The sequence below is a fragment of the Melopsittacus undulatus genome, chromosome 3 (genome assembly GCF_012275295.1).
Source record: "Melopsittacus undulatus isolate bMelUnd1 chromosome 3, bMelUnd1.mat.Z, whole genome shotgun sequence".
Classification (NCBI taxonomy): Eukaryota; Metazoa; Chordata; class Aves; order Psittaciformes; family Psittaculidae; genus Melopsittacus; species Melopsittacus undulatus.
Genome location: NC_047529.1, coordinates 11,583,293 through 11,598,421, shown reverse-complemented (window position 1 = coordinate 11,598,421; position 15,129 = coordinate 11,583,293). Strand labels below are relative to the sequence as shown.

Here is a 15,129-nt window from a genome sequence, read left to right as displayed (position 1 = left end):
GTGATGCTGCTGGTGCTGTCCGAGGGGTGAGTGATGGGAAGTGGGGACCCAGTTCCCTGCAGGGAGCTCCCTCCCTCGGTTTGGCATCCTGCCTACTTATAGATCCTTCTCTCTATGACCCCTATGGATTGAAGCACAGCTGGACCTTGCTTGCTGTGTTTTGGGGTGTTTTTGTACTGGTTGTGGTCTAATAGCATAAATCAGGTAATGATTTTGGAGGTGGGAATATTTATTATCACATAGAAAAATGGGGTGGCCTAGGGGCTTGGTCCAAAGGCAGAACTCCAAGCTACGAGGACATGGTGGATTTTGTCCTTCCTTCATATTGGGCTTAGGTTGGGATCTCTCTGAGCAGCATTACAAGCATGGGCAGTGCTACTCAGGTTTGTTATAAGACTCTTCTCTTTATAGGCATGTGGATCCCCCCGGGAACATCAGAAGGTTAAACCAGGTATGGTAATTCTCAGACTAGCTTTTTTTTTAAAGCCTGACTAAATCCTCCCCAAAACTTGTTGGATCCCTCAAGCCATAGTGTGGAAAACCAGGAGCAAAAATGTGGCCCTGAGGTGGAATGGGAAGGGAGGAGATGTGGTTGTACTGAGTGCTGGGGGAGGGAAAAATGAGTGCTAGTGTGGGAGATAACATGTGTTGCTATCTTGTAGCTGCCAAACCCCTGCTGCAAAGCAGGATCCTGGAGGCAGGAGCAACGTGCAGCAGTAAATCACTGTTAGGCAGCAATTAAAACAAGGAGCAAAAGTTCAGCCCAAACTTTAATTGTGCTCCTGTAGGGTAAACCTGTCACTGGCTCATGGCTCTTCTAGCTTTGAGAGAGTGTTTTTGGAATCTACCATATCACTTCCTGCCCTAGAGAAAGTGTTTCCCACTTTGAGGGCTGAATTAGCAATAGAGAGATGCTAACATTGCTCATGCTGCTGGGGTTCTGAGGGCTTCTTGTTTGGCTGAACCCTTTAAGCAAAGGGGTTGAAAGCTCCTTAAGGAGAGCTCCATCTCCCAGCTCAGCAGTGTATAGACAACAAATACTGCATGCATGTGGAAACCAAAGGTAACAGCACACTCATTGCTTCTGTAACTCACTCAGATGCAGCAATTCTTTAAGCCTTTAGCTTTGATCCTTAAATAATCTGACCCTGGAGATGGAAACCTGCCTTCCTGCAAGCAGTACTAACTGCATGGCTGTGCTGGGACCTCTGCTCCTGCATGGCCACGTCAGGGGACACTTATAGGATGAATGTGCCCTGCTCTGGGGTGGTAGCAGTGGGGGTACAGCCTGGCTCTCTGTGGGGCAAGAGGTGGTGGCGGCCAGGGATTCTCCAGCTTCTGATATGCTGGAGCAGTAGATACAGGTGGGGTGAGCAGTGATGGGGAAGGGGGTTTGGGGTAGGTTGCTGGCAGCATGGATGGAAACAGTTCCTCAGGCTGGAAGGGATGGCAGTTTTAGGTGCACCCCAGGCTGATGTGTTGGTGCCTGCCCAGGTGAGCTCCCCCCTTTTGACCTCAGGACCTGACATGGGATTTCTCCTGTGGTGTTCTGCTGATACATTTCCATGTTTTCCAAATGGAAGCAGGAGGCAGCAAAATGGGGAGATGAGGGACCTTGGAAATACTTTGTGGAAGTACGGAATTCTGGGAAGTGGAGATGGAGGAAAACTTGAGATTGTTGCTTCTTGTCTTCCAGGGTCACAGTCTCCTTGGATATTGGCATATGTGCCTCTAAGGAGCTGCCACAGAGTCCTGGAGGGCAAGTATGGGGAGTTTTCTCCTCCAGCGTACCGTGCCAATTCCCCCCTAAACTTTTGGTGCAACTGGACAATCTGGGCAGGCACCAAGCAGCATATAGTAATTTATATTCAGGGCTTTGTCTCTGAGGAGGGTTGCAACAGAAATGAGGACAAAATCCTATTTGAAGGCGTTTCTTCACTGGTGGAAAACAGTGTGGTTTATGCTTGCTGGAAAAAGGAGACACATGCTTTTGCCACCTTTGCCCAGGCTGTCCATGTTGTGTTGCTGAAGAGGCACTTGCCAAACCGCAGAGATGTGCAGTTTAAAGGGAAGTACTACATCTTCCAGGACCAGGAAGGTGAATCTTCCTCTAAAGATGATGTGATTTCTGAATCTCCTGCTCCAAAGCTTCCAAAGGAAGATAATGTTCTTCAGTCTGGCTGGGCTGAAAGCCTGAGAGATGCACTGGGCTCTAGAACCACACATAGCACCGTGAGCCTTGGCAAGACCACAGTGCTAAGCAGTGAATTGATGCTGGGAAGAGGGATCATGCCAGATGCTACAGCTGTGGGAAGTCCGAGATGCTGCAAGGAAGCTCAAGGCAGAGGAACACCTGAGGGCATTGTCCCCACTGCAGCACAGGATACCTGGGGGCAGAGTCTCTCTGTGAGCAGGGACATCACTATGGGGTTTGGTTATACCCACAGGCATTCAAGCATGCTTTTGGAAACACCTTTGCTTGGTGCCTTGCAGGTAAAGGAGCCTTTTCTGCAGCCAGAAGGTGTGGGTCTGGAGAGCAGGCAGTCTGCCCTGCATCCTACCCTGGGGCCAAAAGGTGTGCGAGACCTACAGTTTACTATTAAGCCAACATGCACAAGTTGCATGGGCTTGGCTGCCCTCTCACAGTCTTTGTCCCCTGGCAGAAGAGAAAGTAAAGAGAGCACAGATACCACCATGTACCGAGGGGTCAGTGCAGTCAGCTTAGAGAAGGCTGAAAGCCATCCCCAGTTGAGTGTCCCAGCTGGTGGCGCAACGAGCAGTGATGCCGATGGCCTTGCAAAGGGCCTGATGCCCAGTCTGAGTAGCCCATATGAAGTGGTAAACAGGGAACACTCACATCTGCTACCTAAGAGAAGCCAAGGATGCCAAAGCAGTTTGTCCATGACTCAGTCTGTGCTAGGAACAACTGGCCTCCAACATATGGAAAGTGTGGATATTTCTCCCCTGGAAAGTTTTAGGGGAATTCTCAGGGGGGAAACAGCGCTGCACCCCACATGGGACATCCTGCAAGAGCATCCCCATTTGCATGGCCAGAGCAGTCACATCCTGAAGACATCCCCTACAGACCCTGGGAGCCTCCTCCAAAATGCCCAAGCACACGTTGGTCCTGCTGCTGAGAACGCTCATGTGTCTTCCTTTGCTGTACAAAGCTGCCAGCACCGAAGCGACAGAGCTGCACAGCCAGGGCTGGTTGTACCCCCTTTGCCAATGGGGCTGGAGCATTCTACCGCAGCCATGTCCACCCTAGGGACAGAAGCAACCCCTGCGCTGGTGGTCTCCTGCACAGCTCCAGTCCTTGCAGACTTTGGCTCTACTGATTTAATCGCTGAAGTTCCCTTTGCTCCAGAACCTGTGTCCAAGGTGCTCTTCTCTCCACCAACTGCTTTGCATTCAGACCCTGCCAGTCTCAGGCAAAGGGTGAGCATCTCACTGGCTAGCCCAGGAGAACAGGAGATGCTCTCCCCTTCCCCACCTCACCACCCACCAGTAGCCTCTGCACTGGGCACAGATAAGCCCACCAGGCACCTCAGCCCTGGGATGCCAAAGCTGGTGCTGGGGGAGGCGGGTGGCCAGAGAGCAGAAACTTCAGCTTCTATGGCTTTGATGGACAGGGGTCCCTCCCCAGCCTCCATCACTGTCCCAAGGCCTGAGGTGGGGCTTCCTCAGCCTGAGAACCATGTGAGCAGTGCCTATGGGGTGGCACCAGCTTCCCTGCCTGGTGCCTGGGAGGCAAGGAGAGGGGAGAACGTGGTGCCTGTGCATCATCAGGGCATGGCTGGTAATGACAAAATGGCTTCTGCCTCCATCCCTGGGGGAGCTAAAATGCAGAAAACCACAGAAGCTCAAGGGCATGCAGAGGAGAGGAGAAATGCCTCCTCCAGCATCACTCCTGCACACCCTGCTCCTTCCATGGCCCCGCTGGGAGAAACAATGTCAAGAGGCCAAAAGCCACAGGAGCCCTCTGATCCATCTGGAAACAGTCGGATGCCGGGAGGACAGCAACAGAAACATGCTGGTAGGTCTCACAGTACTTTGTGGCTTGGCATAAGCCACCTTTACAAGGCAGGAGAACTTGGTGTGGGCAAGGATGAAGCTGTTTCACCTGCAGTCCCTGCCCAGCAGTCATTACCTGATGTCTTGCCCACTGTCATGGGCAGAACAGACTTGGGGAAACTGGTTTAATTTATTACCATGCAAATCAGAGCAACAAGAAATAAAAACAAATCTTTAAACCTCTTCCCCCACCACTCCCTTCTACCCAGCCTCAACTTTACTCCCAGATTCCTCCCCCGGTGTCAGGACAGGGAATGGGGGTTGCAGTCAGTTCATCACAACGTGACTCCTTCCTTGCTATGGAAACCTAATATGGGAAGATTTCCAGCAAGTGGTCTTTTGGCCAAACATCTGTGGGAAGCAAACCCACATAATTCCAGCTGCTGGAGGCTGGATGGGCTGTGAGGGGCCAGACCCTTGCAGAGCAGCTGGGGTCCAGGTTCAGCCCTGTTTGTGGAGCTGAGATGTGGCTCCAGGGGCTCCAACTATAGAAATCTTGCACCAAGAGAGGGTCTGAAGTGGGGCTTTTTCTGTGGTAACATACAGCACCCCATATGTGTGATAGCCATGTCCTGGTGCACACAGTAACTGCTGACCATCTTTCTCTTCTGTTTCCCATGTGTCAGAGCTTGGACCTCCCTGGACAATGGAGTACTTCCCCATCAGGAGCTGCCACCTTGTCTTTCAGAACAGGTCTGGGATGTTCTACCTGCCACTGCATGCTGACGTTAAGACCAACATCTGGTGCAACTGGACCATCTGGGCAGGCCCCCAGAAGCACATTGTCATCTACATCCAGGGGCTCCATGGGAGTGATGGCTGCGGCAAGAACCAGGACAGGATCATCTTCCAGGGGATCTCATCGAGTGTAGAAACCAAAGTGGTGTATGCCTGTCAAAACCGAGGCACCCTGATCTTTGCTACACAAGCTGCTGCAGTCCATGTGTTGTTTCTGTCAGGGAATGGTTCCCTAAGGCATGAATACAGATCTTTTAAAGGACAGTATTATGTGTTCAGAGACTCTGAAACCATGGGCTCTTCAAATGACACCATAGCTACCAGAGAGCCTGTCCAGGAGACCTCTAAGAAAGAGGGCTGGAAGACAGCAGTGACAAAAGGTCTATTGCCCATGCTGAGAGCCTCTGCAAGCCCATCAGCTACATCTGTTGGTGGCAGGACCCAGCCTGAGCTTGTGAGCACAGATGAAGAGACCCAACACTCTCCCGATCTTATGGAAGATGCTCAGTATGGTGCTAACCTCAGTGAGTATGATCAGCTGTGGGATGAAACCAAGCTGCAAAGGAGCCTTGAGGATAGTGGCACTGAGGGCAGAGAAACTGAAGCTGACATGCTGGTGGGGCAAGGTGCTGGCTGTAAAGCTGAGCCATCTGCCTCAGAGGCTGCAAAGGGGGATGTAGAGTCAGTGTCTGCTCTGATCACCACAGGTACCCCTTCCTCAGAGGTGCCCAGCAGCAGTGCAGGTCTCCTTGCCAAATCATGTAGCCTGGATGAAGCCAGCAGCAGCCTGTCAGATGGAGCGGCTGCTGCTGCATGTCTCACACAGACACCAGTGCTGGAAGAGCCACTGCTAAACACAAGTACAAAGCCTCCTCTCTACCCCTCTCCTGGTGTGAATGCTGGAGATACAGTGTCTCTGGGAGAAAGCATGGAAGAGCTCTTTGGTAAGGTGTTTTTTGGGTTATTTGTGGCTGAACTGGTGCCTGACACTGTGCAGTACCTGCCTTCAGTGATGCAGTGCTCTCATAACATGGCTGCTGCCTTCAGCTGGTCCATGTGGTGTCACTGACTCCTTCTGTATCCAAGGAAGGTAGTACTTGAGAAGACATAGGATTATTTGTCATAACATGGGCATCTATGGGATGATGCTCCTCTTAACAGAAACAGGCTAGTTTCTAATCCAAGTGCTTTGAGGAGCCAGCCTCTCAGCTGTGACTTTATACCCAAAACAGACTGTGGCTGCTCATTTTGGTTTTAAACAGCTCTGGCTTGCATTGATTCCTATGGCTTTAGCCTGGCACAATGCTCCTAGCTATGACAAATGAGTTTGAGCACCAGAATTTGGGGGGGGGGGGGGGGGGGGGGAGGAGAGAAGGTTTTTCTCTCCTAAGAAAGTTTAGGAGTCGATGGTAGACTTCTTCCCAGAAATATTCAGCCACCCATACCTACTAATTTGTGTCTGAAGGTAGAATAGGTTCTCAATTGGTCTTTCCTCCCCTCCAAACTGCTCTTGTGGATGTGGAGAAGAGTTTATTTAGCTCTTCTGAAGTTGCTGGCATCTAATACACAAGCTGCTTTGCTTCATCAGTGTCCAAGGCAGCTCCGTTGGTTATAGGAGCTTTGGTGGCTGCACAGGGATAACATTTCATTCGCTTCCAGGAATGGACATTAGGTTTATTGGGATGCTACCCTCTAAAAAGCACTTCCTACTGTAGAGTATGTTGTATTTAGAGCTTGATGTTTAATTTCACCAGAAGGAATAAAGGGAGAAGGTGGCACATGGCACTCTTCTTACCTTATGTACTTCGTGTCCTGCCCCCCCCTTACCAATACACTGAGGTTAGTGGCCTGATTCTTTCCCTTGCTCTGACAGATCTGGCTTCTGTCCTGGCATCTCTGGAGAACAGCACAGCACTGCAATCCCAGCACCATCCCGGAGGTGAGTGATGCAGGGTTATACATGTCTTAAAGCCCTGCCCTAAGTTCAGTGCTGATTGGTGTGGTGCATGGACATCGCCTCTTCTGAGGTTTAGAAGCCAGTGCAGGGTGTTTTTGAGTCTTTGAAGATTTTAAGATACCACTGCAATCCCACAGTTCTGCTTTGGCCACCTTGAATGTACCCTGGAGAAACCCCAGCTCACATTCTAAATCCGACATAAATGTTGGCTTGTTTGAGTTCAGGCTTTCCTCATTGGCTGGTTAGAGGACATTTTCATATGGTGAATGAGCCTCGATTGCTCCAATACACTCCAATAGGTGTCTCATGACTACCTGGATGAGAAACCTACAATTCTTCCTGCTCCTCAGGCCAGGGAGAGAAGCAAAACCCCTTTATGGGAGCATTAACAACTGAGCAGCATAATACTGGGCTTATTTGGCAGAGCAAGCCACAGAAATAGCTTGCAAAATGGGGTCAATACAGACGGAGCCTGAGGTTTGAACAGGAGAAATATTGCTGAATAAATAGGTTTTAAACAGCAGACAAATCTGTGGCAGCCTGGATTCAGTCAGACCGCAGCAGTTTATCTAAGCTGATCCCAGATACAGGTGAGAAATGGGATTTTAGACTCTATCAGAAATTACAGTGATTCCTTTGAGAAAGATATGAGCTAAAGAAATGTGAATGTGATTGGATATACATTAATGCTCTGAATACTTTTTGGTATTCAATTAAAGGTCAGTTCTGGTATACATCGCTGAGCATTACCTAAGGTTTCCTTTCACCTAGTACTCAACAACTTGTTCTACCTGAAGCACAGCCTCTGACAATACCCACGTGGCACTGACTTACACAAGCACGTCCTTGTAGAGCTATTCTGCTTGCATCTGTTTAAAGGACTAGCTCATTTAGGGAACCTGTTAGTGTTATATGGACTTAAACATGCTAGGATCTTGTGTCTTCCGGTAGATATGCTGTTTGAAGTAACTGTTGAAATCAAACCCAAGGACTGGATTTCTCATGGTGGAAGTGAGCTCCAAAAGGGTCTTCTTGAATCTATGAAGAACCATGTAAGTCTGGGTGTGAGGAAGGGGAGAAAAACAAATGTGATGTCCCAAATCTTCAAGTAGAAGATACAATGCTGTGCCCTTTATCCCAGGGACTTTTTGTCAACGCCATGTGATGAACCAGCATCTGAGGTCAATGCTGATGCCCTGGCAGGTTGCCTGGCTGCAGTGGCTGTTGTTAGCTGCAGCAGCCCTTCATAGCTCTGTGCCATTGCAAGGTGGGGGAGAAGCACTGCAGAGACAGGGTTACAACCAATGGAGGGCTGGAACTCATCTCTGATAATGGGGCAGTTTGAGGCCAAAGCCTAAAAGAGGATTAGCACCCAAACTCTTACCTGGGACTACAGTTGCCCTTCCTTTTCCCAAATGGCCTTGTGTGTTGTGGAGGTTGAGCTGAAGCTAAGCAGATGGAAAAAATTAGTGTTCTTACAGAAAAGGCTCAGAGCAGTGCGCTATGGGACATCTGAAGCATCCCATGTGGTTTGTGAAGGGGAAGAGCAAGATAGGGGGGTAGACTGAGAAAAACTGTTTACTGCCATTCTCCTGCCCATCAAACATCAAATGGGCACTGGTGTCTGTTCCTTTACAGATCCAGGAGAACCTGAAACTTCCTGCCAGCAGAGTCAATGAACTAAAGCTAAAAGAAATCAAAAGGTAGGGTTACTGATCTGCTGCTGGCTTGGCAGCTATAACCTGACTGCTATAACCTGCAATGTTGCTTAGGTAGCAGTGGCTTGGCTCCTGATTCTCATTCCCCAGGCAGAGATCCAGCCTTGCTTCTCTCTTGTGGGCTGTAACGTGTCCTGAAAGTAGGAAAAAATATCATTTTCTAGAGGAAAGATGCTGAAAAATAATGCTTAGTGTTGGCTAATATCTTTATACATGTAAGAGGGATTTAAACTCTGGAGAAAATGAGGATCCTCACACCTGCCATGGTGTCTGCTGGAGAAAAGTTGGAAGCTATCAGCATCCACACTTTGTTGAGGCTGATCTGGGGCTGCAGATTGCCATTACAAATTGCTTTATGCAGACAGCTAGTCACTTCAGCTTAGCTCCAAGTGAGGACCATTACCAGGCTTTCCTTTATCCCTGGTCCAAGTGCAAAGCTGCCCCTTGTCACAAATCGTCTTTGCAAGAGCCTGCAGCACCATGATCTACTACAAGTAGGTAGAAGATCTAAATGGGCTTTCATAGCTGGGCCTGGTGGTGATGTTTTCCTCCTGCCTGCAGGACAAGCGATGCCAACCTGCTGCTCACCTTCTGGCTGCATCTGAAGCTGGAGGAGAGGAACATGTCTCTGCTCCTGCACTCCCAGCTGGAGGAGCTCCTTGGCTCCTCAGCAGGAGCAGAGCAGCTGCATCTTGTTTCACTGTTTGTTGAAGGTGGGTGTTTCACTTCTCTCTGGGGGTAAACCCTTTTATGTCAAGCCTGACTCGATTACAGCACCTATTCCCCATTACAGATGTGAATGAGTGCAGTGCTGGGGTTGGACTCTGCGGGGAGGAGGCAGAGTGCTTCAATGGTGTGGGCACGTACCTCTGCCGCTGCAAGAAGGACTATGAAGACCATTCCCCCACCAAGTCTGGCACCCTCTGCATCCCTGCTGCACAATCAGGTAAAGGACAAAGTAGCAGCTCTGCTTTCTCCTGCAGCTGGGTGCTTTTCTTGTGTGTGTGTAACTTGTGCAGCATCACTCTTGCCACATGCAGCCCAGAGCAAGCCCCTAAGGATAAGGGGTTCTCTCTGTGACTGTGCCTCTGCTAATGTGCATTGCATGTGATGCTTAAAAATGGCACTGCTACTGGAGTGGTGGCTTTAGACGTCCATGCCTGGTGTGGGAAAGATATATAGTATCTTTGCAAGGCAGTTCCTAGCTGTTGGTCCACCTACGCTTCCTCCTTCAGCTTTAGGAGCTCTACTTTAGGAGCTGTGCTCAGATATGAGCAGACTGGGAGGCAAATGTGATCCTTTCAGAAAGTAAGAGGAGAGAGGAAAAGTGAAGTTTAGGCAGTACAGGTATCTAAGTTAGAAGGAGAGCCTTACTCAAAGGAGAAATGGTCTTTCCCAGCCTCTAAAGGCATTGGCTTTCAGAGGTCAGCCTAGATAATCCTCCAAGGAGTGACCTGCATCACTTGCCTGTTTCACATTAAAGTCTTGCTGCTTGTTGGGTGTAATTCAGTGTGAGATCTGTGCTCCTGAGGGCTCTCCTGAGTGTGCCTGGAAGTTTTAGGGAGTGCTGCCACTTTTGGGTTCCTCAGTACAATGAAGATGCAGAAGGATGAGGGACTACAGCATCTCTCCTGTGGGGAAAGGCAGAGAGAGCTGGGACTGTTTAGCTTGGAGAAGTCTCAGGAGGATCTTACTGAGGTATATTGATACCTCAAGGGAGGGTGCAAAGAAGACAGACTCAGGCTCTTCTTGGTGATGCCCAGTGACAGGACCAGAGGCAGTGGGAACAGAGTGAAACACGGGAGGTTTTTCCTTGGCATCAGGAAACACTTGCTGTTGTTTTACTGTGAAGGTGACTGAGCACTAGCACAGGTTCCCTGGTGAGGTTTTGGAGTCTCCATCCTTGGAGATACCAAACACCTGTCCCCCCTCAGCCCTTCTGTGATTCTCCCTCTTCTTGAGGGATGGAAACTCTTGGTACAGCTCATGCTCCCTGGGAGCAGTGAGTTGATGTGACAGCCAGCACCTGAACCTGGAGCTTAGCCTGGAGTATTCAACAGATGTTTAAATACTGGTAACAGCCCATGGTGTTTGCTGTTGTACTCCATTCACTGGCTTTGTTGGCACTTCCAGTTATAGCCTCTCCATAAGGCATAGCCTCCCTTTCCCCAGTCTGCTACTCTCTCTGCACCATGGTTACAACTCGGCACATGTGAGCCTTTATTCCCCAAGAGCTGCATCTTCTGTCCCTGGTTGCTCAGAGCTTGCTGCTATAAGCAGAGTGTGGACAAGGGTGATTTATGAGTTACCTCTGCTGTAACTAATGTGATCAGCAAACTTGGTCACTCCTTGGAGTGCACTGAGGTCTCCTGGCACACTGCTGTTGTGTTTACCCCAGCTCTCCCCTAACATATTTGACACAAGGCTAAGCAGATGGCATGTGGTGTTTGCCTGTAATCAGAGCTGCCTAATGCAATCCTGCACAGTAATACATCCTGCTAGACTGAAAGCAGCAATATTCTGCAATATGTACTCAAAACACTGCTGCTACTTTACCAAAACTACTTCTCATCCCTGAAGCGCTGGAAGTGACTTAAACCTGAATGTGACTTTGCATCCAGATTGCATTTCTCCTCAATTCACCCAGCTCCAAATTCATTAACCAGTTATGTAGTCTAAGCCTACCCAGGTCAGCTGGATGTTGTTATATTAAGATATGAATAATATGATAAATACATATTTATCCCTTTGTTCAAGGAGAGGATCCCTTAATGTCTGGATGGGAATGGTGGCAAGTCTTTTAGCCTCCATGTAGCTGCACACAGGTTTGGCCATGGCTTTGCTCGATCAGGGCTGTTCTAGGGTAGCACCAGCCCTGTGCTGCCCCTGCAGGCTGGCTCTTGGTCTAAATACTTCTTTGGGATGGAGGTTTGGGAGAGATGCTCTGCCCCACAGGCAGTCATAAGGGTTTATTCAGGGCTGTAGGGGAGGTGTTGACCCCCCCGGAGGAGCATCCACAGCACTTGAGCACTGCGGTCATGATGTGGATGACTTTGTGAGCACAGTAGGGGCCACTTGGGGCAAGCAGGATGAGGCCATGGCCCTTCTCTTGCAGGGATCAGCTTCTTCCTCCGCCATGGTGACATCCTGGTGGGTGCAGCCATCACGGCTGCCCTGTCGATGCTGGTGGCTGCAGGTGCCCTGTGCAGGGCAGCCATGTGGGGCCGGCACCCCAGGAGGAGCCTGAGCCCTGAGGAGCCCCCAGCGAGGGCTGCAGAGGAGCCGGCGATGGAGCTGCATGACCTGGGGCAGTGCCTGCGCCTCGACCCCTTCCAGCTGAAGCTTCGAGCCAGGGCCCCTGAGTGGCTCTGGGCTGCCCGGGTCCACCCTGCCCAGGAGTACCGGGTGTTCCTGGAGCAGTCCCCCCAGCTCTGAGGGGTCCTAGGGCTCCTTCAAGCCCCCTTATGGCTCTGGTGACCTGTGCCATCACTCCTGCCTTCCCCAGCTGACACAAGCCACTGGCTGTGTGAATGAACCCTTCTGGTGTGTTTTATGGACCATAAATGTCCCACCACAGTCTTCCTTGTCTTGTAATTTAATTTTTAATACTCACTTAGCTTGGAAAACAAAGTGCGTGTTCCACACTGCTGTGCATCTTCTCCTGACTTAGCCTGTATGACAGTGGTGTAGAGCTGTAAGTACATGGAAATTAAACACTTTTTTAAGGAAAAAAAAAAAAAAAAAAACAAAAAAGGCAAATAAGATATTTTGGTGTTTAAGAGATTAAAAGTTATTCTGCATCCGCTCAATGCTGCCTGCTTTCCCCTGTCCCTGACACAGAGCTCTATGTGAAGCCCTGGCATGACCTAAAGATCTGGGGGGTGGGGTCAGGGGGCTTCTAGCCTGGCTAAGGAGCACCCCCAGAGCTTCACTTCGTGTTCTGGGGAGACTCCTGACCAGATTATGGCACATGGATCCCCTGTCACTGAATGATGGGAAAGCATTCCTGGTTCTTGCATGGGTGCTGGTTGCTGAGATGCCGGCTGCAAAAAGCACCACTGCCAAGTAAATCCTCCTCTGGCAGTAAAGCACAGTTGTGTCCCCAGTTTGTCCTGCAGCTGAAGGCTGTAACTTCTCCATGTGCTCAGTGGAGGGCTTTTAAAATTGGAATGTTTATTTTTCCCCCTATGTGAAGATGTGTGGATGGTGTGGTGGCAAATGTCCCACTGGAGGGCACTGTCTGCCACCAAAACCCAACAAGGGCTGCTGCTGCTGCAGAGCTATACCCCTGTACGCTGGCCTGTGCAGCGGCTGCCAGATGTGAGGCACAGCTGGAGCTGGTGGTCCCCCAGTGAAAACAGGACTAGTTAGTGCAGCTCGTGGATAGTCTCTTTGCACTTGTTAAGCAGGTTTGTTCAAGATGCGCTACGGAAGTGAGGGCCGACCAAAGCAGCTTGAATCGTCAGCATGCCCAGCTAAGTGTTTACCCCCTAGGATGAGCTTTAAATGGACTGGAAAGGGCCCTGCTGTGTTTCTCTGCAGGGAAGGGGTGAGGATGCTGGTGAGGGAGGAAAAAGGGACCCCAGAGATTTCCTTAGAGTAACTATTTTCCATCCTTCCTCCCTAAAAAGTAACACCTATATCTCGCCTGTTGAATCATGGGAGCAGCAACACGCACAGCACAGAGGGGGATATGCCAAGGAAGGGGTCTGCAGTACAAATCAGGGCACTATAAATGCCAGTGTTTTGAGAAACCAGATGAGAACGTGTTGCTTGCACTGAGATGATAAAGAACGGAGCATCCCTGGTGCTTGGTTGGCTGCTATGGTGCCCCTCGGGTGAGGGGGGACTGTGTGCCGCTCCAATAACAGACTCATCCAAAGTAGTTGATGCTGATGGGGTCCTCCTGCCTGCAGAGATATGCAAAGCAGAATGAATACTCCCTGCATGCCCTCCCCCAACAGCAGCACTTCAGTGCTGTTTAGTGCCATCCAGGTTTGGGTACCGATAAGGTTTAGACAAAAATAGGTCTCCCCAAGACATCTTGGTTGTTGCTTCCTGTGACATACATGGAGCAATGGGCTCTTGCTGTTTTCGAATTATTGCAAATAGCAAAGCATTAAAATGCAAACAGCTCCCCAGGAGGCAGCTAAATGTGTGCAAATTTTCATTGTGAAGAGAAGGAAACCATTAATGGGGCTGTGCCAGTGTGCTTGTTTCCCCTTCGAGGTCAAAGAAAATCAGCAGGGGCTACAATAATACTGTCCCCGTCTTGACCTTGGATTTGGCTGGCTACCACCTCCCCTTTTCCCTCCTTGGCTCCATAAAGGGGGCCTGGGGGCTCTTTGGATTGAAAACTCTACTCTCTCCCAGTAAGGTTTGGATCCCAGCGCTAAGCAAGTAACAGGCAGATTGAGGCTTCTGCTGACTTTCCAGCTTTTCCAGAAGCAAGGTGAGCTCTAGATGGTTCTCCAGCATGGGAAGCTGGCTCCTGGAATGCTCTTCCGGTTAGCAAAAGCTGTGTTATCTCCCCAAGCCTGCAGTGCCATCCAGGAGTGAGTTAAACACACCTATTTACCTTTCATAACCCTTCTGTACCACCATCCCCTGGCCCGATATGAAACCAGTGCATCCTACTCCTTTCTATAGCCACAGTGTGTTCCATCCCGTTTTAAGGGGATGCCTCGAAATTGATTTTCTCCATTGTGTGGTTGCTTGAAGGCAGCAGAAGCTGGTGTTAAGCTATTCTCCTTCACAATTTACTGAAGAAAGGGGTGACACACGTTGGAAATGCAGCTGGTGCTTTCAAGAGCTCATGGCAGCTCTGCAGCATTGCTGCTTCCATACATCACAGGGCTTCAAACTCAGAGCACTACTTCCATATTAAAAAAAGTATTATATATTTCTATATTAAGAAACTACCCAACTGTACCACAAGCACATTCAATGCATGCTTGTGCATAACAAATTGTGGCCTGAGAGAGGTGCTGGTCTTCAAGCCTGCAAAAGGTGATGTTTTGGTGTCTTTAGGCATTTTCCTTTCTCTTTTTGAGTGCGCTGCTCTGGAAGGAGGCAGTGGGGTGATCTATGGCAGAGAGGAGCTGCTGCAAGCCCCAGGCCCTCAGGGTTTCCAGTTCTAGTTAGCACTGTGATTTCCTCTGTGATTTTGAAGAAGACAATGTGGGGGTCAGGGCAGGCTTTAGGAGGAAATGCACACTTAATGATGAGCGTTGTGTTTGGCCCTGGGGATCATGGATTGTCCTGCCCTGTGCGCCCTGCTGAGGCAAGGGGTTTTCACCCCAGAACCATAACTACTCAGTGGTGAGCAGTCCCTGTGTTCCCCAGAGCTGGGGTGCCCTAAGGGGGCAGATGAAGACCCACATCTGGGAGTGTGCTCCAGCTACAAAGCATGGAGACGTCCTGCAGCATCTCCCGCTGTGCAAGGGTGGGTGGGATGACTGCTTGGCAGCTCTCAGTCCAGGCATCAATACACTCAGATACAGATATATATTGTCTTTACACGCACATACACAAGTAGGTGATGGGCTGGAGGCCTCCTGCTCTTCATGGAGTGATTCTACTTTTCACTGATGTATCAGACAAGGGATTGAATGAAAGACCCCCCACCTCGTTTGTTTGTTT

General features: G+C 49.9%; 1 protein-coding gene across 1 annotated transcript; it reads left to right on the top strand.

Moving 5' to 3' along the window:
* The first annotated feature begins 5,633 nt into the window (after nucleotides 1–5,633).
* On the top strand, nucleotides 5,634–12,186 carry LOC117435956 (uncharacterized). The gene is made up of 7 exons (XM_034061021.1): nucleotides 5,634–5,756; nucleotides 6,686–6,751; nucleotides 7,721–7,821; nucleotides 8,408–8,472; nucleotides 9,049–9,200; nucleotides 9,281–9,433; nucleotides 11,603–12,186. The coding sequence occupies exons 1-7, from the start codon at nucleotides 5,741–5,743 to the stop codon at nucleotides 11,920–11,922; spliced, it is 873 nt and encodes a 290-aa protein (XP_033916912.1). The 5' UTR covers nucleotides 5,634–5,740; the 3' UTR covers nucleotides 11,923–12,186.
* Nucleotides 12,187–15,129: the final 2,943 nt, after the last annotated feature.